We start from the raw sequence: 21,831 nt of genomic DNA on the forward strand, positions 1-21,831 counted from the left end.
ATTTTAATTTTGTTTTTAAAATGGTCGATTTTTATTATCGATAAAGCATAATTTCCTCAACAAATAGAGAACGTAAGTACTTTAAACGATTTGAAAATGTCTTAACTTTGAAAAAACAGTTCAACGATGATTTATTGAGTCCAATACATCAACGGTACAAGTTGTTTCAAACAACAGATGAGACACCAATACGAAACATTTCGTTCTCCTCTTAAATCTGTTATTTCTTAACCATAGTTGTGCTATGGTGTTTTTGTATACATTACTTGGTGCATTCAATTGGCAATAAAATAAAGGAATTAGGGAAAGGACCGTGTGCAACGCTTTGTCTCTCCATAACGAAACGAACGTATTTGTATAGAAAGAAAAAAACACTGTTTATATAATTTAAGTTGAACAAATGGTACATTCACCTTCGCTAATAAAAATAGTAAATAGTCCTCATTATCCTGGACAGGCGCAACTGACTACAAACTGTACTTCGCTCCAATCGGAATATTATTTCAAAATACAACGCTGTGTTTGAGAATCGTATATTACTCGTAAAAACGACTGCGGGCACTGCACGCCTAATGCTTTCTTTTCCTTCTTCATTTATGTTCGTTGGATGATTCTGTGTGTACATATGCAAGATAGCAGAAAAGATTATGTCATTTATTTGTAAAGATTGAACTACTTTGAGAATTTCTCAAATTTCGTGTGTGTGTATGTGTACACATGAGTGTGTACGCGCGTAAGCATATGCAGACGCATGTGTAAACAGTTGTTTTTAATATTAGCGCATCGACTGTATCGAAAGATTCTTTCTTACAGAATTAATTTTTCACATTTTTGCTTTACGAAGCAGCCCGTTCATTCATTTCGCCACAGGCAATTCACGTACAATGTTTCGGCATACGACATTATAAAGTTAGCAACAGAAATCCGACAGCTTTGACACTATGCCTTAAAGCAAATCGACAATTCGGTTGATCAACAAGTTATGCATTCATTATACTAAATACATCGTTTCACACAACATACGTGTACTCACGCATACTCATATCAATTATACGTAAATAAAGGAAAGAACGACTGTACTGTAATCTATGATACGTAAAGTTTCATTGGGTCAATGTGTATCGGTCAAATCGTATTTTGAAACTGACTTGTATGGAATTAGACCTCGTGCCTAATTCACGCACGCAAATCATAACATGCGTGGAAACGCAATGTTCAATTCCTGGTATCATCTAACCTTTAAGACAAAACTCAAGAAACGCGAATCGTCGAAATATTTTTATCATCGTATGACAGTTAAATATGAAACGGAAGTAATCGTACCCATTAATTCTATCCAAGAAAGAATCTCTGACTTATAGAGAGGCACAAGTACGTAACGTACTTAGTATGCACGTGTACGTATATGGTTTGCCCCTATTCGTATTATACACACGACGTGGCAAACTAAAGATCTTCATCATCTTCTGGTAGCGCTGTCTCTTGTGCTTCCTTAAGATCTTTCTCTATCTGTTGCTGCCATTGTGGATCCATTGTAACTTCCGGAGGAAGGAGAGCTGGCATCGCGACAAATTCAAGATTTGCATCACCGATCAGCTTACGTCCCAACCATAAGAAAGGTTTCTCAAAATTGTAGTTGCTCTTTGCACTGATGTCGTAGTACTAAAGCAAACATGGAGAAAATCGTTATTTCGATTAAATGTGTATTATGTCGACAGTTCCTATATTTAAAGGTAAGTTAGATTAGAAGAATGTGTATAGCTTAAGATAAGTCAAACTAGAAAGATATTTGGCGCATTACATACTGCAAGAAACGAGAAGAAAGAAAAGACTTGTAAAATCTAACTACAAATATACTATATGCTTTGGACATGCTATTACCTGTAGATTCTTCTTCCTATGAAAGACGATGCTCTTGGCTTTTACTTTCCTATCCTTAATGTCAACTTTATTCCCACATAGAACTATAGGTATATTCTCACAAACACGAACCAAATCTCTATGCCAATTAGGTACGTTTTTGTACGTTACTCTTGACGTAACGTCAAACATGATGACAGCACACTGTCCTTGAATGTAATATCCATCTCTCAGACCACCAAACTTTTCTTGACCAGCTGTATCCCAAACATTGAAACGAATCGGACCACGGTTCGTGTGAAAGATCAGAGGATGTACCTCGACACCTAATGTTGCGACATATTTTTTTTCGAATTCACCGGTCAAGTGCCGCTTGACGAACGTCGTTTTTCCAGTACCACCGTCACCTACTAGTACACATTTGAAAGTTGGAATCTCAACATTTTGTGCCATTTGTGCCATACCGATTGTTAGACCACAAACTGTTGATGTGACAAAAAGAGATCTGAAAAAGTAACATTTATATATAAAAAATTGATCAGCTAGATGAAAGTAAAACCGAATGCAAAAGAGAAATGTATTATCGATTAGGTTATTATAGATACACAACAGAAAATTAGAATAGTCCGACACTTGGAAGTTGCTGGAAGATACTAGATCGAAAATCACGCATCGAAAACGTGATCGACGTGTCTGTTTTTTCACTATATTCGTAATTATTTAAAAATAATATGTTATATCTCGATTATAACATGAACACACCTATCAAAATACTACTTTGTCGTATCTTTTCTAGTAAATTGCAAGGCCGGTTTATCGTTAACGTCCCGCGCTCGATGTACAAAATTTACCACGTTCCGCTAAAAGAATGGCGCCTCTCGTTGTAACACAAGCTTTCGCGTTAATCTTGTCACGCGACTACACGTAATTTTGATAGAAATCGCAAAGAATTGAACAAACCGTCGATAGATTTATTATGAATCTATGAAAATCGAAGAATATTTGTACAAAATTTCCCGGCAAGTAACGTGTACGTGAAAATGACCGATAAAATTTACCCTGCAACACAGTCGTTACGGCTCACAATGGCGTTCCTTCGAGTCGACGACAGGGGTCCGCATTTTCATCATTCGCTAAGTAGAATATCATTCAATGTAACGAATATATCTAATCGATACGCTATGAAAAAATTAAATTGGAATATTTTTTCGTCTAAATTATTAAAATAATATGTAAATCGGTGGTTTTTTTAAAAATTATAAGTAGAAAATGACGTAAGTCAGCGACATCTATTTTATGCGCGCCACACCGAGCCGGTATCGAAGAATTTCAGTTTTTAACGGGAGAATTAGTACGTATACGTATGCGTATACGTGGAAGGATGCATTGGCGCACGTTAGGCGGTTAAATTTGAATGCACACGTCCACTTTAACCTTCCATCTTTTTCCCAATGATTTTCTTTCGTTTTCGTTTTCTTTCTTCCTTTTCCATAGAAATATATAATACATCGAAACGTAGATCGTAAGATTCGCGTTTGTCGTATCAAAGTGTCTGATATTTTTATGATTGCTTTGATAACGGAGATTCACTCGCTTTTTTCGTTTCATTTGACAAAACAGAGTATTACAGACTTCGAAGAATATTTACGTACGAAGGCGACAGATTCAAACATATATCGATAAATTAGCGAAAGAAGAAATCGAAAAAATTCTGAATTTTATGTTGGAGGCTGTATATGTGATGGACATATAGATCAGCATGGAAAGGAAAATTCTTAGGGTAAATAAATGGTAAAGGAAGTAGAGGGGGAAAATGACGAAGGTGGGGCTACGTCGAGGTCTAGATTCGGTCCTGAGTATAGTTGACGTCAGCGGCGCATGCGCAACAGAACGGACGGCACTGCAGAAGCAGCCGAGTTCGCGAGTGTATCGATTTTACGATCGTGTCTCTCGCCGCTAGTGCGTCCGTTTCCTTTAGTTTTTAGTGGTCGTGCTCATAGTACATGGATAAAATCGTGAATGGGATTAGTCGCTAGTCTCATCGTTCCGTACACCCGCTGACTCGCAACACTTTGCCACCCTCGCCATGACCAAGGATAGATTAGCAGCCCTCGTTGCGGTGAGTTTTCAAAAACTAGCTATATTTTTTTCGAAATCGAGCCGAATCGCCGAACGGTCGACGACAACTTGCCCGTCTACTTTTTCCTTCCTTCTACCTTCCTTTTTTCTGTGGTTTTCTCTCTAGTTTTCTCTAATTCATGCGCGCTCTCTCTCTCTCTCTCTTACTCCTGCAAATCTCAGTTTTGCTAGTGTCTGTTTGTAATTCTGTTACTCTGACTCTCTGCATCGTTCGTATTTTGTGACGTTCGAAGAAACGATATTCTCTCGCGACACATATGCGCTTATAATATATACATATATATAATATATATATATATATGTATATGTATTTATACGTGTAATATAGTACATCGTCGTTTCATTCGACGACTTCAAATATTTCCTTTAAAAACACCAATCGTCAAACGAATCGATGCTCGTTTACTGGTAAAATGGAAAGAAGGCGTTTCCGAGATGTCTACTTGACTGTCAACCATTCGGTAGTTGAACAGAGAGCGAGCGAGTGAGCGAGCGTGAGAGTTCAGAAAAGAGGGAGAGAAAGAGAGAGACCAATGCCTCCTGTGACTGACAGGTGTTTGCCAATATATGTTTTTCGTCATCGTTTATTTCATAACGATGACAGAGTTCTCGATGCCGGTACAAGTACATTCAGGCAGTCACTTTCAAACGGAAGATTCATTCTCCCGGATGACGTTCGAACATTGTGATACAGTATACAATGTTCCGGGTATTGACGAGTATTTTTATAGTTTCATTGGGAGGTGACCGATCGTACGTAGGAATAGAGGTGTCGGTGTCGATGACTCAGAGGCGCCGACTAATACTCATGAGAACCTGCTACATATGTATTTGGGCGTACCTGAGCCCATCGGTTACATTCGGCGATCGTTTTCCTACTTTTCTTCTTTCGTTTGACTTTAGAAAGAAAGAAATCAGTGGTTTCTAATTACGATAAACAATTGCCCTACGAACAATCACCCTCATCCCCACACTCTCCCCCCTCCCTTGCATATATTCTGGCCAATCGTGAGAATCAACTTGCTTTGTTATCTGTCGTTTTTTTCTTGAGATGTTAATTACACGCGGTTGTCGCGCGTATTGTCCAATACCGTGCAAGGAACAAATCATTCGTGTTGAAAATTATTTCTCGATCGTTTGTCGCGTTACGTAGATAGTATATGTGTAGTTTGTTTAGCGTGCCTAGCTGCGTTAGACATTGCGTTGTGTTCTAATTCTTTCTTCTTCAACGGCCTGGATTTTCGTACGAGAATGCGTTCACGATCGAAACGCTTGGAAATCGGCGAATCGTACGCTCGACTTCTAATCGAGTTCTCTTTATTTTTTGATACAACTGAAAATAGTAGTCAAAGTGAAAAGCCGCATAAAAAAAGTAAGAAGTAAATAAGATGTATGTATGTATGTATATCGTAATATTTGTTAAAAAGGGATGACACGAACATGCGCTTGTTGCGTCTGCATAGGTTATGCCGAATGAAAAAGCAACAGCAGTAGAACTTGTTCGAGATCGTTAAGGTATTATCCAAAAATCGGTTATTAGAGTTTCGAAAAGAAAGAATCGAGAAAGGACGGCCTACTTTTTCGTTTTCGCGTTTTATATAATGTATCGCGCTATAATCTCGACATCTTGATATAATCTCGAGTAGGACTTCGAAACAGTGACGGATATAGAAATCTTTCTTGGGCGGAGGGCGAAATGTGAGAATTATAATAGGAACATATTAGTGATATTTGTAAATATTATACGTAAATACATTATGGAACCTTTTTTTACAAGATTTAAAACTTGTTTGTAATTCCTATTTTAATATCTCTGTCTGATACCGTAGTTTGAACAATTAGATTCACATTCATTACATACTTAACACATCCTTTAGAATATGACAATATCGATAGTTTCATATTTTATTAGTCGCATTTAAACAATTTGAAATTCAGTGAACTATGTCTCGCGACAAATTTTGCCAGGTCTGCATTTATTAGTTAGGCTGTAGATAAACGAAGGAGGTACGAACAAAGAGTTAAGGAGGAGAGATCGATGAAAACGTACAATAGCTGGAATATAAAAATATATTCGCGTGGAGACGATTAACCCTTTATAGCCGGATGTCGCCACTGTGGCGGCATTTAAAATTTGCCATCAAAGTCGGATGTCGCCATAGTGGCGGCATTCAACATTTATTTTCAAACTGTAAATGTTTATTGTTCGGTAGTGGCGGTAGAAAAATATGCCGATCGCGAACAGCCAAAGTAAGGTTAGACCAGTTCGATGATTTGAACGAGGATGAGATACAGGGTGTGTGACGAGAACCAGTACGGAGATGAGATTTTCCGTTTGATTCGTGTTTAGACATTGTTTGGCACGTGTTTGAAAATACAACGAAGCTTTGAGAGTATCGATCGTATTGGACTGACGATATAATTATCGGACGTTCAGTTTGTTAGTGGAATAAAGGTATCGTATTATTCGATACGAAATGCAACACATATAACAATTTGTTAATTGGAACGGAATAATGAGTATCGCATGGGTCGCGAGTAAAATACACAGTATCGATGCATCGATGTGACTGGTCTTTCACGTCCTTTCTCACGATCGTGTCTTCGATGCTAATTCGTCGACGCGGATCCACACACCACGAACTGTTCTTCGGCGGCAACTTGTCGTTGGTTGACATCGCGTTCACTTTACATTCGCGAATCGGTCTTTCGAAAATGAGCCGTTCACAGGTTAAAACGTTTAATTCGATTTTTGGAAATTTTGCACGTCTTTGTGCTAAAGCAGTCGACTGATACTTTTATCTATAGTAATATTGTAAATAGAGAAAGCCTCTACGTAGGTATATGTGTATGCCCGAGGTAATCTCAGAAACTATTCAATCGATTTATATAATTCCTTCACCGTCGGAAGCTACATTTCCTCCAGATGGACACAGACTATATCTTATTACACGCTTCCGCTTTTAACCGTTTGAGTCGCAAGCAGCGCGATCGCGCTGTTTAGATTTTGTGTCGAAAAGCCCCAGTACATTTGAACGCTACGAGCGACTGATGGTATCTTGTACTTTATCGTTATCTTCTCAATAATTTTTATTGAACAAAACTCGAAACATTTATAAACTTAATAGTACGCACATGTAATAATATAGGTGTATTTCATAAAATAACAAATATGATGAGAGGTTAATAATGGTTAACATTTTTCTACCCTGTTTTTTCAAACACCTCTGCCATTCGAACGGTTAAGGAAGCGAACGATGAGCGTAGATGCGACTCAAGTCGGATTAGCGCAGCTTGATTTTCACTTCACGATTGCGTCTTGCTCGACCCAACGGTGGAGAAACACTTCCTACAAATGTTTCTCCAAATACCGTTTACCATATCGATCTCTATTACAAACGACGGTGAATCTAGAATCGCTAAATTAAATTTTAGCTAGTCTTTTATAATTTCATCGACTTGGTCTGCTTTTTATTTTCTGCGGTTAACACTTTACCAACCGATAGCCGATTAATCGGATTTTCGTCGCCGACGCTTACCGACCGATAGCCCATTAATCGGTTTCTCGTCGCCGATAATCTTTCTCATTATTCGAGCAGTAATTCGTTATTTAGTACTAAGCTACCTTGCTCGGTTGCGTCAGTTGCGTTGCTTCGTAACCTGCCACAGTTTTACACCATTTTGAAAAACTTATCGTTCGCGATGAACGAAAATAACGGTATTGGAGAGTCTAAAGCGAAACAGAGCCGGCGTCAGGGAGAATCTGCGCCTGAGCTGCCGGTCGGACGTGCGTATGCTGTTGAACCGCTAGCAGTCGGTAAAGTGTTAACCGATTTGGCGAATAAGCGGCTGAAATATGTATCAACCGATCGATCGCTAGTATGTACACGAATTGAAAACAACGTAATCCGAAAGATGCTGACTGGATGATGGATGCTGATGGCGCGTTCGATGCACGCCAGTGCAAAAACCAAACCGACTATTAACGAATACTTTGTTGATTTGTTTCAGGCCCAGTCGGACGACGATGACGTGGCGGACGATGTTTCCGTCAACGTTGGCGGGCCAGATGATTTTATGACCGAATTTTTCGCGGAGGTAAGTATATAATAATCTATACGACTGCGGACGTCAAGTCTCGTTTCGAAAGAAACTCTATTTCCCAGCATGGTATCTCATCGCCAAGAAAAACATGCTTTCTTCCCTTTTTCTTTCTTTTTCGTTTCCTCGATCTATTCTCCGACCGATCTCGTCTATTCGCCCCGCCCTCTATCTTCTATCTCCCTCTTCGAATTATTTCACACAACCGCGAGACAAACACACAAAGCGTATTATACGTACGCGATCGAGGGCGATTAAGCGGCAGATCGAAAGTTCGCGTGAACGTTAAGATCGGCTATGATCAAATCTATCGATTCCTGTTGTCCAGACGATCGGATTCCGTCTGTTGAGCGATCGGGTGGAATTATTCTTTTCAAAGTCGCGAACGGCGGTCGAATTTTCGCATTGATACGCAAACCATCTGTACGTAACTTGACCAGTTAAAACAATTCGTCGTCGGACTCGGAGATCGAAGTATCGTTGTCGCGTTCGCGTGTTTATTTCGACGGAATCGCGATAAGCGATGGAACGAAATTTATCAACTGCGGTATGCGTATGAAAAGTGGTTTACGTATAGCAAGCGCAGGAAGGCGACGAACGATCGGTATTTCTATTTGACGCGGTTCCATTGATTCGTCGATGAACGAGGGAACGCAGTTACAAAGGAGACGCGACCAGTCGTCGACAAACGAGCTCACGTCGATATCGAAACGCAAGAAAATTTCTGTTCGGATGGTTTCGTCTCGATATTGGAGAATTAGGTCGAGACGACTCCGAGCCGAATGGCCATATCGCGTCACCTATCGCGTACAAAATGTATCAAATATTTCAACCCCCGTATTCGCATCCGTTCTGTCTGTATGTTGTTCGCTGTGCGATTTTCTCATTGGGTCGCGTTACTCGTACACCCCCGTTCATAAATGTTAGAACACCCACTGATTTCACAGGAAACGCGACAATTAATCTGAAGTATCAAGAAAATGATTAATCGATCAGAGAATTTTATAATCATGCAAGGATACAAATTTGTAAATTTGTTTCAATTATGCGAAAGAATGAACGGTAGTACAGTATCCTTTTTTTAACTTAAATTCTATCGAAAAAATTGAAGATGAATTGGTTAGGATAGCAAAATGCGAATATGTTTTGTATTGGTTGGAAACTAAATGATCGCGGACTTTATCATTACCACCTAGTGGCAACATCCGCAATTACTTACTTGCCAAAACAATAGAATCATTTACAGCATATCTCATGGCAAATAGCAAAAGATACGAACGTGAAAATGAGTGAAAGCGCGGTGAACAAAGAATATAATTATCCGCTACATCAAATCGACGGGACTTTTGTTAAAACATGGAATATACATATATGGATCTGAAGGGATTGTTGGATGCGTGTTCGATTCAATCACAGAGGTTAGTTTTGCAGTGGTTGATTTTTACGTTGCCGCGTGTACGTTCCGTATTCGTCGGAGGCTGCACCTCTGCGTTTCCTGTTTGCGGAGAATTTCGTACATTTTGTATGCGCTTTGGCGAGGGTTAGAGTTGTTAGGGGAAATTGGTAGACGTAAGGGGATTTTCTTGTAGCTCGAGGGTCGCGACTTGATCGACCGTGTGGACCGACCTCGCGTGGCCAACTCTTTTTGCAAAATTAACACTTTACCGACCGATAGCTGATTAATCGGTTCTTTGTCACCGACGTTTACCAATCGATAGGCTATTAATCGGCTTCTCGTTGCCGACAATCTTTCTCATTATTCGAGCAGTAATTTGTTATTTAGTACTAAGATACCTGGCACAGTTGCTTTGTAAGCTGCCACAGTTTTATACCGATTTGAAAACGTACCGTTGATGAACAAAAAGAGTGGTATTGGAGAGTCTAAATCGAAACAGAGCCGGCGCCAGGGAGAATCTGCGCCTGAGACGATGCCGGTCGGACGTGCGTTTGCTGTTGATCGGTCGGTAAAGTGTTAAATAGTTTCTCGGACTCGGTGTTTATGACACCGGCCGTAAAATATTTCAGCGAAATCACGCAACCAAGGAAAGTTGTTTATTGGAAGCTAACGGCTTTCTGAAAGATAGCTTTAAGAATAGCTTCGCTGATAAACCGTGCTTGCTAGTCGTTTGCATGACAATTTCCTCTTTTATTCGTGCTACAGATCTTTTATAGTCTAACGTTTCTTACTGGAGTTCACGTAGGTATCGTAATAATAATAATAATAAAGGGTGGCGTACGTCGATACTCGATGCGAATCATCACACCGGAACAAACGTTGTTTGAGAAACGTAAAATGGAAAAATACGAACGATCAGAATTCAACGCGACTCGATACCACGCACCTACGCATTACCGGCAATTCGATGTAGGAAATCAGTGCAAATAGGATCCTTGACATTTGCGTTCGTTGCTATTTGCGTGGGCTCGTATTAACTCTGACCGCTTGTTTCGGTATCCGATCTTTTTTATTCTACAGCGCGTGGGAAGAGACAATTTTAATAAAGGTGAAACATCGGTGCGAATCGTTACCGTAGAAACGACGTATCAACCACATGTCGTCTTTTATCGTTTTGAAAATAAAATCAGTTAAATCTGCCTTTCCTCCTACTGGACAACCGCGGCCCTACAACTTTCAACGATCTTATCGACCGATGTTAAACGTTTTGTTATTCACGTATGTTACGACAAAGTAGCTACTAACCGATTTGCTGTTTAAGTTCTGTGGATTTGCCTTCGTAATACGATGCCTGTGAAAACTACATATTGTTCAAACGAGTTCACCATCCATTGCATACTTTTCCTTCCTTGCTGGATTATTTTCCGTTCTTCTTTCTCGTCGTATAACTCACGATCGATAGTTCATATTTTTCAATGTATTCTTCCCCATTTCTCTCTTTTTCTATTTGTTTTCTTTCCTTCGTTTCTCTATCTTCTTCGATCTTTATCGACACCGCTACGTGGTTTAACGTCTTCTAATTTTTCCATAGGTGGAGGAGATCCGCGAAATGATAGACAGGATCCAGACGAACGTAGAGGATGTGAAGAAAAAACATAGTGCCATCTTATCGGCACCACAAACCGACGAAAGTGAGTTCCAACGGTCTCTCCTTATTCTTATCCGTCCCGTGCATCGATCGCGCAAACCATCGCGCGAGAGATCCAAATCAAAATTGTTCCATCGTTGGATACGTTTGATCGCTGTTTGTAGAACGCAGACGGCCAATTTTCCGTAGGATCAAATCTATTTGATTCCGGCTGATAAACAATTCGCAGAAAATAGCTGCGTTGCAACGAGTATGGAAAAACGTGTACGAGTCGAACGGGAAGGATTGTACGTCGTTCGTCCAGTGTTTCGGAAATGGTGGTTAGACGAGCAAAGGAACGAACGGAATTGGACCGGTAATAAAGAAAGCCAGCGAAGCAGACAAGGAAAGACGACAGGCAAAAAGAACGGAACGCTAGAACCGCAAAGATCGTTAGAAGCGTCCAATACGATTGGTCTTAACCTCGTTGCTATCTTAACTGTCCACTCGGCACTCGTAATTAGAGATTCGTTGCTTGCTAATACTTTTTCTTATTTTACTGTTCTTTAACGATGCTCGATTACCGGCGTTCCGGTTATTCGGCAAACCGATCAGTTCGATCCGATCGTTCCGGCTGGAATGTTTGCTGAATGCGGCTGATCCCTCTTCGGATCTACATATATGTATTGTATATAGGAAGCGATATAAATAGCAGGATTATGTCCTCCTACGTCCGAGGATGGATATAATCGACAAAATGAGAATGCGACTCGTGTCTCCTTGTATTATTATAATTTTCGGATATAAAGAGCGAGCCCCTACGTCGATACACCGAAGCAGCGGAGAACTGATCTTTCGATTTCGCTAGACCCCTTGATATATACGAGAAAATCCCTATCGATCGTTGAAACGATTTGTCCAATGTACGCGAGCTATTTTACAACTGTAGGTTAGGAGTCGAAGCATCGGGGAAATAGCCGGAACAACGAGGCCAGGAGGAGGACCGAAGGATAGAGACGCGAATGTGCGCGCGCGATGATTCACGAAGAACGGAGATGAACACCGTGAACGACCAAGTCGAGTGACGTTGTTCGTCGCGAGAAACTGGAGAGGACGACCCGATCGATGCACCACGAGTGCACCACTGCACACACGTACTTACTTTTACGTCTGACATCGGCTGACTTGGAAGCGTTCTAGCAAAAAGATCGATCGAGCTCTCTTGCTCCTCGTTCAAACGCGTATCTCGTTTCGAAACGAAAAACGAAAGCGACGACGGTTTTCTCATCGCGGCTATCGCTATCGATCTATTTCTTCCCACGTGCTCGTACGATGCTTGATCACGGTCGAGGAGATGTGAAACAGCGTCAGCACCGTCCTAAAACGGTCACAGATGGCTTCGTTTGCCGAAGGAACGCGAATACGATCAAAGCGCGATTTAGATTGGCTTTAGATAGCATCGAGTCGATTTTCTAGCTGTCGGTTACATGAGCGGTGTGCCACGATCGCGAGAAGCGCTTGTTATCGAAAGGTTGTCGTATCGAAGATCGTCCGTCGCGTGTCCCGATAGAACGGATTCGTTGGAATAAATAGGTCGCTGAATGCTGGTTGACGAAGAGGAGCGGTAGTTCGATTTTATCGTTCGCTGTGCTGCTCGTTACGCTCGATACGTACAATTCGTAGCGGAAGCGTGCGTTCCATATGGAAACGTGTTTGATAAATCGCGGACGAGAATGCCGGGTCACGCACGAGTTTGCCGAAATCGGAAGCGTCCGAGAGATCGATATCGTCGTTTCTTCGAGAGAAAAGAAAGAAGGCGAGAAAGGGAAGAGGAAAGGAGGAAATCTTTCTGGAACAGGAAACGCGCGCGCCATTCGATCGAATTCGAGCGTCCCGTGTCTCCCGGGCGTGCCGAGTTCTCGAGAGGCTTTGGAAGTAGGTCTGGCACGTTTCCACCCCGTATTAACCCAATTCCATCGAGCACCCTCGACGCAGGAGAATGCGCGCGCTCGTCGCGTCACCTATGAGAACGCGTGCACAACCGGCGACCATACCAGCGGAATCCAATTCAACGTCGAATTCAAATTCGATCGGTCGAGATGTTTTCCTTTCTTCTCTGTGCGTCGTTCGACCACGTCTCTAGGCTCCAGCCTCGCTTTTTAACTAGTATCAGTAGATACTTATATGTATATGTCGAGTTCTCATTAGGGTTGGGGGCGTGTAACGAGTCTTTGTTTGGATCAGCCATTGTTGTTATACAATAGAGACGATATTTACTGGTACAAATATGATTGTTACAGAATTTGACGAGTAACCGTGGTGATTAGATACTCGAGATGCCAATGACAATGATCTTAAGTTCGATAACGAATCCACGGTCAATGGGATGGCAAATGCGCTTTCCTCCAAAGTCTAAGTCGAACTCAACTTACTTGTCCAGAATTTAAGTGTAACTCAACGTACTTGTCCACAGTACAAGTAGAACTCAACCAACTAAATCATTCCAAGTGGAACTGCACTTATATGCTTTTCTCTTTGCCTCTCTATACCCCTCGAGTCAAAGAATGTTCGCTAGGACGCTCGGTATTAACTCATCGTAAAGACGGTGTGGTGTGTAACTGGCTGATGAGATCGCATGCGACTGCGAGCGACGAAACTCTCCTCTCCTTACGATCGCGCTCGTTTATATTATACTGGTCGATAAAATTCCAATCGCCTTTGTTAGACGGTTCCACGTAGCGGCGAGTTCGATTATTAGTACAATATTCGTGTGTTCCACGATATTGATACAACGAGGCAAAACCACACGTGGCTGGCTTGATTTGTCCACGTGTGCCGCTACAACTATATTTTTAAGCAGAGCTATACAACTACTCCGTACCACTGTTAGGTAAAAACGTCCATCCCGTGACCGTGGCCTACGTTTAGCGGCCAGTTGTGTCACTTGGAGCCCAAGCCTACTGTCATAAATCTCGGGCAAACATAATCGGATTAAATCGTAAACAACTACTTCTAAGTTTCGTTATTTAAGTACAGCTGTAATAAAGAGTCTAGGTTAAAGTATTGGGAATCTTCCCAAAAATTCCAAAAGAAAGGCCCCGATGTCCTTTCGTCTCCGACATATAGATAGATACGCAGACCACGTAGGTGTATAGTAGGTGTACGGATGTATAGTACGAACGCGACACGACATGGGTATGGTACGTTTTAATAAACGCGCGATAATTGGCGATACGGTTCCGTGCGGTTGGTGGAATTGATCGGGTAACCCTGTCGATGAACGACGAACAGGGATGAGAAAGGGGTTACAGGGAGTATCCGGTGACAACCGGGTCAGGTGGAAAAGACTTTGCCGATGACAGCAGGAAATACCGATCGAGTGGAATCGTGTCGTTGCATTTTTGCTTTGCCCCGTTTCGGGTCCTAAGGAGTCGCCATCTGTCGCGTTCTCTCGTTCAGGCAATTAACTTCGAACGTAAACGTAACCGAAACTCAGGCATTCGCCGCGAGAAAGCTCGAAAAAAACGTAGACTATCTGGTTTCGATACTTTCGAGCTATCTCGAATGGATACTTTTACGCGTCGAAAGAAGAATTATGGGCCGTTGGCGAGTCGCTTGTGAATTCATGGAAAGGGACGTATCGTGTAACGTGGTTGAACGATGGCAAGCTCCGTAGATAACAGAATGAATCAAGTTTTTGTTTTTTCATTGCAGAGGTTAAAATGGAATTGGAAGACCTGATGTCCGATATCAAGAAAACGGCCAATAAAGTCAGAGCTAAGCTGAAGGGTAAGAGACAGATCCTAGATAGATGCGTGACGAAGTAAATGCAAGTCTTTGTACAAATATCGAATAACGTTAATTCATCCAATTGCGAGATTTACTTTGAAAGTATGTCTACAACTATATACGTACGATGGCCGTAGTTAAATCGACCGTGCGTTGCGAATAACCGATCGAACGCTCGATGATTCTTGACTATGTCTTGCCCTGATTTGGGGGTGTATTTATAGTGTTAACAGAGGTACGCGTGGCTTTTGTCTCTGGACGCGCCAACATCGTTCCTCGGCCTGAATGAACGCGCGTGTGTAAATCTTCACGCGCAGATTGCACGCGGAGGTATTGGTGAAAGCCACGGGCACCTCTGCTCGCTATAAATAAAAAGTAGTCGCGTTTCGAGAAGACAAGCATGTTGTATGTGTATGGTTTGGACGGTGTCCGCTGGCCGACTCTGTTTTGATATTACGTTTCCCATGTGGACAGTGATAGAACAAAATATCGAGCAAGAAGAGCACACGAACAAATCTTCGGCGGATTTGAGGATACGCAAGACACAGCATTCGACGCTTTCGAGGAAGTTCGTCGAAGTGATGACGGAGTATAATCGAACGCAAACCGATTACAGAGAACGGTGTAAGGGAAGGATACAACGACAGCTGGAAATCAGTAAGCGAGGATCATTGCCTGTACCTGTATATCGTATAAGAGCACGTAGATGACCGCGTGTTACGCCTTATGTTAGAGTTTAAACGACCATCGGTTTCTACTTTTAGCCGGTAGGACGACCACCAACGAGGAACTGGAGGAAATGCTGGAACAAGGAAATCCGGCGGTGTTCACGCAGGGGGTAAGCGTTTCGTTTCTTCGTTTCTACATGGATCGAAAACATGGTGCTGTATCGAGACGCGTTTCTCGCAGATTATCATGGAAACGCAACAAGCGAAACAGACGCTCGCCGATATCGAGGCGCGTCATGCCGACATCATTAAACTAGAAAATTCGATCAGGGAACTTCACGATATGTTCATGGACATGGCGATGTTGGTAGAAAGTCAGGTAAGGTCCGCGACGTGTAACGTCGTAGTTGTGTTTAATCGTCCCCCAGTTCACCCTCCGACTTTGCTTTCCACAGTTTGTCTTTTCGGTTATTCGTTATTATATTGCATCCATTTTTGTTTCGAAAAATGTTTCCTCTTATCTTTTCGCGCCATAGTCTATGAGCGTAGAGAAACAGAGAGCCTCGGTATTTGCATAGTATTTTTGTCAGCTGCTACTTCTGCACGTCACCGCTACGTTTGTTTATTTATTTCGATCGTTCGTTGACGTTCCTTCGATACGCTCACGCGATACCGAGAATTCTATATTTATCGTCGTTTTGTTATTTAAAATCGCACTCGTTTGCGTTAGAGGTAAGTATAACGTACGGATGGCAAAGTTTAACGAAGCACACGGAAGTACTCGGGAGACGGAGAAAAGGATGAATTTTAAGAGGGGCGTAGCGCGAACCATGTAACTTTTCTTTCGCGGTCAGCTTCTTCTTTGCCAGACACATCGGCTATTCGCTTTGATCTCGTTTTTTGGTGTTTGTCGAGTTCGCTAACGCGGCGGCCATTGACGGAGCTTTCTCGCGAGTTTTCTTGACCGCGACGGCTAACGAGGAAGAATAGGTCAATGGCCGTTGTTGGTAAATTAAAGATGCATGCTATACCGGCGAGCAACTAAATGAATAACAGTAATAACGATATTATCGATATTAACACGACGATATTAACGTCAAACCTTTTATCTTTTCTTTTTTTTTTTTTTTTTTTTATCAAGAAGAGAAATGTAATTAGCAAGTTTCGGACAACTCTAGCTCGACTCGTCTTCGTGACTTCATTTTTTTTATTATCGTCGTGGCTATGGTTCTCTCTCTCTCTCTCTCTTTTTCTTTCTCGTCGTTTTCCCTGTTCCGTGTGTAGCGGTGCATGAGAAAATTCTTGATCTTAATCGTTACTCGGCTTGTAACCGACTATACAACTAACATCGCTCTCTCTCTCTTCCCCTGTTATGCTGTGTGGATTCGCGCCACGCACCTACTTTAGGGCGAGATGATAGATCGCATAGAATACCACGTGGAACACGCGGTGGACTACGTGCAGACGGCTACGCAGGACACCAAAAAAGCGCTCAAGTATCAAAGCAAAGCTCGACGGGTGAGTCCTCCCCAGATCTCAAACCATCGATCTTTCGTTCGCGTCTAATTGGTCACTTTTTGTTTTCTCCTTTGATCCTCTGCCTCCCCCCCTCTCTGTCATTCACGACAAATCTCTCAACCTTTGTCCCTTCCTCTGCCTATCCACACTCTTACTTCGTCGCGTTCATCCATGTATTCGCGGTTCTCTTTCATCCTGTACACATTTTTACGCTACTATGCGAAACCTTTTACGCTTTTTGGTTTATCTGGTGCGCCTTTACGCGTATGCTTACTACTACTACCACTACTATTACTACCACTACTATTACCATTATTACTACTATTACTGCTATTATTGCTACTACAATGACACGACATCAAATAACGACGACGCTTTCTCTGTCGTTTCCGTCACCACATTTTGTACAATCGAAACGACGCTCGCGCGCATACTTACACCTGTGTGCGTTCTTACGTTCGATGTGCATCTGTGTTATTACGATGTATGTATTACGCGTCCTTTACCCACTTTGACTGTTTTTTCTACCTTTTCTATGTGCGCGCGCGCGTGTATATATATATGTGTGTGTGTGCGTGCCTCTCTGTGTCTCTCTACTTGTGTCGCTCTGTCCTACTGAAAATGAGTGTGCTAAATGTGGCTCTTATTTGTACTACTAAAATCTCACGTACTAATCTGTGCTCTCTAACCGTCTAACTCTTGTTCACGATTGGATTTGCGCGTACACGCGCGTGTACACCTATCGGTCATACGTGAAAACACAACGTGTACACGCGTGAATCATTGTTTGGGCTGGCGTCGCGGCTGTTTCTGACCCGCGGGGTGATGGCGCTGCCGATACGCTGCGACGTGTGCGGTGTATGGCGTACCGCGGTGTGTGGCTTCGCTCATGGTGTGTTTACCTCTATCTGTGCACGCTGCTTACGCGTATACGTACGCCCGTCGTCGGATCCGATTACGTTCGTGCACGTATACGTGTAAACGCACATGAACACGCGTGCGACGAAGCATAACGATTAACTTTTTGGGTACATCCTTGTTGGAGGCGATCCACCCCGGTTACCGTTGCGATTCCTTTTCGATTCCGTTCGTTCTCGTTCCCGAGGTCCCGATCGCCGTCCTCCGATCCTCACCGTCTCTTCCCGTTGTTCGCTCTCATCGGTCCCATCCGTCCTATCCCTGGTACGGCACGTCAGGGTGAGTTAGTGGACCGCATTGAATACCTCGTGGATCAAACCGGCGACCACGTTGGCCAAGCCTGGGAGGAGCTGATCAAGGCCGAGGAGTATCGAAGCAAAGCTCGTAAGGTAAACGAATCGAATGGATAACGGTTGATCGCCGCCGGATCGCTCTCGATAGAAAAGCACGATCGATAGAAGCGATAATTATCCAGCGGCGATCATCGATACTTCGTTATAGGAGGAACGAGGGGAAGAGGCCCCGAGGATTTCGTGGCCAAAACACGAGACGACAGCAACCAGTCGACGCATATCTTTCTCTCGATATCTCGCGATTTCTTCGTTCTCTCTCTCTCTCTCTTTCTTTCTTGCCTTCCTATTATACCTCTGTTTCTCCTTTTTTCTCTTTCTTCTTTCTCCTCGGTCGTATCCGTATTTCACCGACGATGACGACAACGACGACGACTCCTTTCGTCGACATCCGAAGCCACTCGTTCAGTTTTTGCCTCGCGCGACGCGGATCATCGTACGCGTTAATCGCTCGCTGGCTTTGCGAGCCCCTTTTCGAAAGCGGTGGCAACGGATCGTGTGTCGTGTACGAGTTTCTTTCTCTATCTACGTACGTTCTCTCTCTCTCTTTCGCTTTGCTTTCTTTCGACTTTTCGATGTCGTATGTCGTGTGTCGTGCAATACGTTCGAGCGCAGAGCTGACGCCGGCGTAGATAAACGTATCAACAGCATGTGCAACGTAAAGGTACGTCATCGGCCGCTTCTCTTCTTGCTTGCGAACAGTCGCAAACCTCCATCTTTAGAATCAACGCTGACGCAACAGTTCGCGCAGAAACGCGCGTTTCACCTATCTTTTCCTCTCTTTACGTTCTCCCCTTCCTCTCGATTCAGACCACCTTAATAATCTCTTCTTTCGTCCAGTATTATCGGTCGCGATCTCGATCTCGATCTCTGTCTGCTTGCCTTGCCTGTCTTCTTCTCCTTCGTGTTCTCCTTGTTAAGTGTGCAAGAACCGATGCGTCTGCCGCTTTCTCATCGAACCGTGGAAACGACACGGCGCAACGTTTCCCTACTCCTCTGGTGATTTCTGCACCTTTGCCCGCGCTTCGACGGATTCGTTCGTCGCTGTTTCGCCGGTTTCTCACACGAATCGTACCTTTTTTTTTTCTGTCCACAGAAAATGATCTTCATCGTAATCTGCGTCTTAATATCGGTCGTGATATTAATCGCCATAATAATAGGGAGCGTACCGAGCTAAAGTATCGGAGAAACGCGCGCTAGGAATTGGGTAATGGGACACGATGCGGTTACTCGGGGATTTCGGAACGCGTGTGCGACGCTTGACCGACGCTTCGATACGACGCCAAGAACAGAGGAAGAGCGCCGATCGAACAGCCACGATAATAGGCGCGCGAGGAAACAAGCGAAGAGACGAAAGAAGCGCAGCTAGAGAATATTATTATACTCGTGGTAAACGGAGCGGTTGGTCAGCGACGCACGTAATTACGTATAAAGAAATAGATGACGATGACGATGACAAGAAACGAGTACACGTTCGTCGAAGGATTTCGGAATTCGCCGGAGGATTTCGGATTTGCCGCGTTTCTAAACGCTGTCGTTGAAGCAGCAGGTTCTTTCTAACGCGCGAACGCAGGCGCCTCGTTCTTGGCAAGTGGAACCAGCTTCGCTATTTTTCCTCCGAGCTCTTGTTTCCCCTGGCTCCGGTCTCTAACACCTAAAAACGAAACTTGTTTGTTGTTCGTAACGCAATAACCCTCGTTAACCCACAACCGCTCGTCTCACTAACGCGCCAATCTTTTCTATTCGCACTCTGATCGCCGACTCGTCCTCGTAATCTCTCTCGTAAGGTCGTGTAGAATCGGTGCGCGCGACGTTCTAAAGTAAGAGAGAGAGCAGAGCCACTGCGATAGCTCGAGAGAGGAAAGAAGAGGGCAGCGAGTCGGCGATTCGAGTGCCTCGAATCGAACTCACGCGATTCTTCCTCGTCGTTTAGCGAGTTGGTCGCACGTCCTCTGTGGCGATCGTATCGGCATCTCGAGCATTGGCCCGAGCTCCAACTTCTCAACCGAGAATTCTCTTTCGCGGCTCTGTTCTTGGATGCGCTTTCAGCGTTCATCGAGTGACAGCAATGTTGTATTTTGTTCGCAGAAATTGATGTTCATCGTAATTTGCCTGACAATAGCGATCATCATTCTCATAATCATTCTGGTATATGCGTTGTAAGAAGATAGATCGACGATACGAGGATTTCAGTGAAGCGGTACGAAAGCGAACACGAAAGTGGACCATGAAAGAAAAGTAAAAAAAAAAAGAAAAAAAAAGAAAAGAAAAAAAAAGACAAAAAAGAGAGGAAAGACAATGTTTTCGTTGAATGGCAGGGCACGCATACACACCCAGCCAGCTCGCAGAAAAAGGTCGCGAACTGTAGCAACAGCTGCGGCGTTTTCGCGTACACGCGTCACACGTTTCGAGAAAGCGAACACGCCGAACGCTGTCCGACGATTTAGAAATACTCGCACGAGTTCTCCCCGTATTCGGATTCGTTTGCTGGAGAATCGCGTGCGGCGGTCGATGCTAAGTGAGCGGTCGTGTGCGACGCCGTTTTAAACGTCTTCCCCGATTTTCTCGTAACCGTGTCCAGAATTATTATGAAATTTGTGTATTTCCAGCTACGTACGTTGTCGTCGCGTATAAAAGTGGTCGCGTAGCACGCGTTGCCGTGGCTCGTCGAAGGTACACGGAGGTCGATGACGAAACCAGACGTCCCGACCGATCGAGCGATCCAGCAATCGCGCGAAACGAATTTTCAGTTAATTCCGCACGATCCGTTAATAAGTAGGCGATTTGTACGAAAGAGGTAGTAGATGTAACGGAGGATATTTAGGGCGGGCGATCTCGTTAAGCAGAAATTTGCGTTTTTTCTCGTATCTGAACGCGTGTCGTGTCTATACAGCGATGCGAAAAGAGAGGAAAATAAAAGAAACGAAAAGAGAGAAGCGAACGCGCGAATCTAGGATTCGTTTGATGCGACACGATCCGACGATCCGACGAGATTTGCAAGGATCCAAGAGCACGCGAACAGTTTGCCAGCAAGTGGTCAGTGACACACGCAGAGAGGCATGCGAAACACGTGCGATTTAAAAAGAAGATCGAATACGATGTTTGCGTGGGTGTTGTGTACGCGTAAAGAGAAGAAAGAAGGGAGGCGTGATGCAACGTGGCGTGTAGCATATACCAGCGAGGAGATCACAGAGTAGTTACGATAGGTACGAACCGCTAAATTGCGTACCGTGTTGATAATCGATCATTATGTTTTTGCCGATGCATTGATGCCGAGCGCAGAAGAAGATCATGATCATGATCTGCCTTGCTATACTCGCCGTCGTTCTGACTACCACCATCGGTGGATATTTTGGGCTGTAAACGCCGCACCCAGGTACCGTCCCCGTTCAATCTTTTGGTCCACGTATACGAACGAAATCGGCGAGAACGACACGCGTTTTCCATTGATCCTCCTCTGTTTTT

General features: G+C 43.4%; 2 protein-coding genes across 11 annotated transcripts in view; one reads left to right on the forward strand and one right to left on the reverse strand.

Annotated features, from left to right (window-relative positions):
• Positions 1-114: 114 nt before the first annotated feature.
• On the reverse strand, positions 115-3,072 carry LOC122573042 (GTP-binding nuclear protein Ran). 3 transcript variants are annotated; one of them, XM_043738942.1, is made up of 3 exons: positions 2,919-3,072; positions 1,882-2,365; positions 115-1,662 (listed from the first exon to the last, which is right to left on the reverse strand). In XM_043738942.1, exons 2-3 carry the CDS (start codon positions 2,320-2,322, stop codon positions 1,447-1,449), a joined length of 657 nt encoding a protein of 218 aa, XP_043594877.1. In that variant the 5' UTR covers positions 2,323-2,365; positions 2,919-3,072; the 3' UTR covers positions 115-1,446. The 3 variants fall into 3 exon arrangements, with proteins under 3 accessions (XP_043594877.1, XP_043594878.1, XP_043594876.1); XM_043738943.1 differs by having other exon boundaries at positions 2,712-2,953; XM_043738941.1 differs by having other exon boundaries at positions 2,623-2,952.
• Positions 3,073-3,720: 648 nt separating this feature from the next.
• Positions 3,721-21,831, forward strand: part of LOC122573035 (syntaxin-1A) — a 32,515-nt gene continuing 14,404 nt past the window's right edge. The window contains exons 1-9 of one of the 8 annotated variants that reach the window (XM_043738923.1): positions 3,721-3,979; positions 8,011-8,097; positions 11,088-11,187; positions 14,838-14,912; positions 15,387-15,569; positions 15,677-15,750; positions 15,822-15,959; positions 18,295-18,405; positions 18,518-19,456. In XM_043738923.1, the coding sequence (XP_043594858.1) occupies positions 3,947-3,979; positions 8,011-8,097; positions 11,088-11,187; positions 14,838-14,912; positions 15,387-15,569; positions 15,677-15,750; positions 15,822-15,959; positions 18,295-18,405; positions 18,518-19,186 (1,470 nt within the window). In that variant the 5' untranslated portion in view covers positions 3,721-3,946 and the 3' untranslated portion in view covers positions 19,187-19,456. The other 7 variants (XR_006318645.1, XM_043738927.1, XM_043738926.1 and 4 more) reach the window with 7 other exon arrangements.

The sequence above is a fragment of the Bombus pyrosoma genome, linkage group LG11 (assembly GCF_014825855.1).
Source record: "Bombus pyrosoma isolate SC7728 linkage group LG11, ASM1482585v1, whole genome shotgun sequence".
NCBI lineage: Eukaryota > Metazoa > Arthropoda > Insecta > Hymenoptera > Apidae > Bombus > Bombus pyrosoma.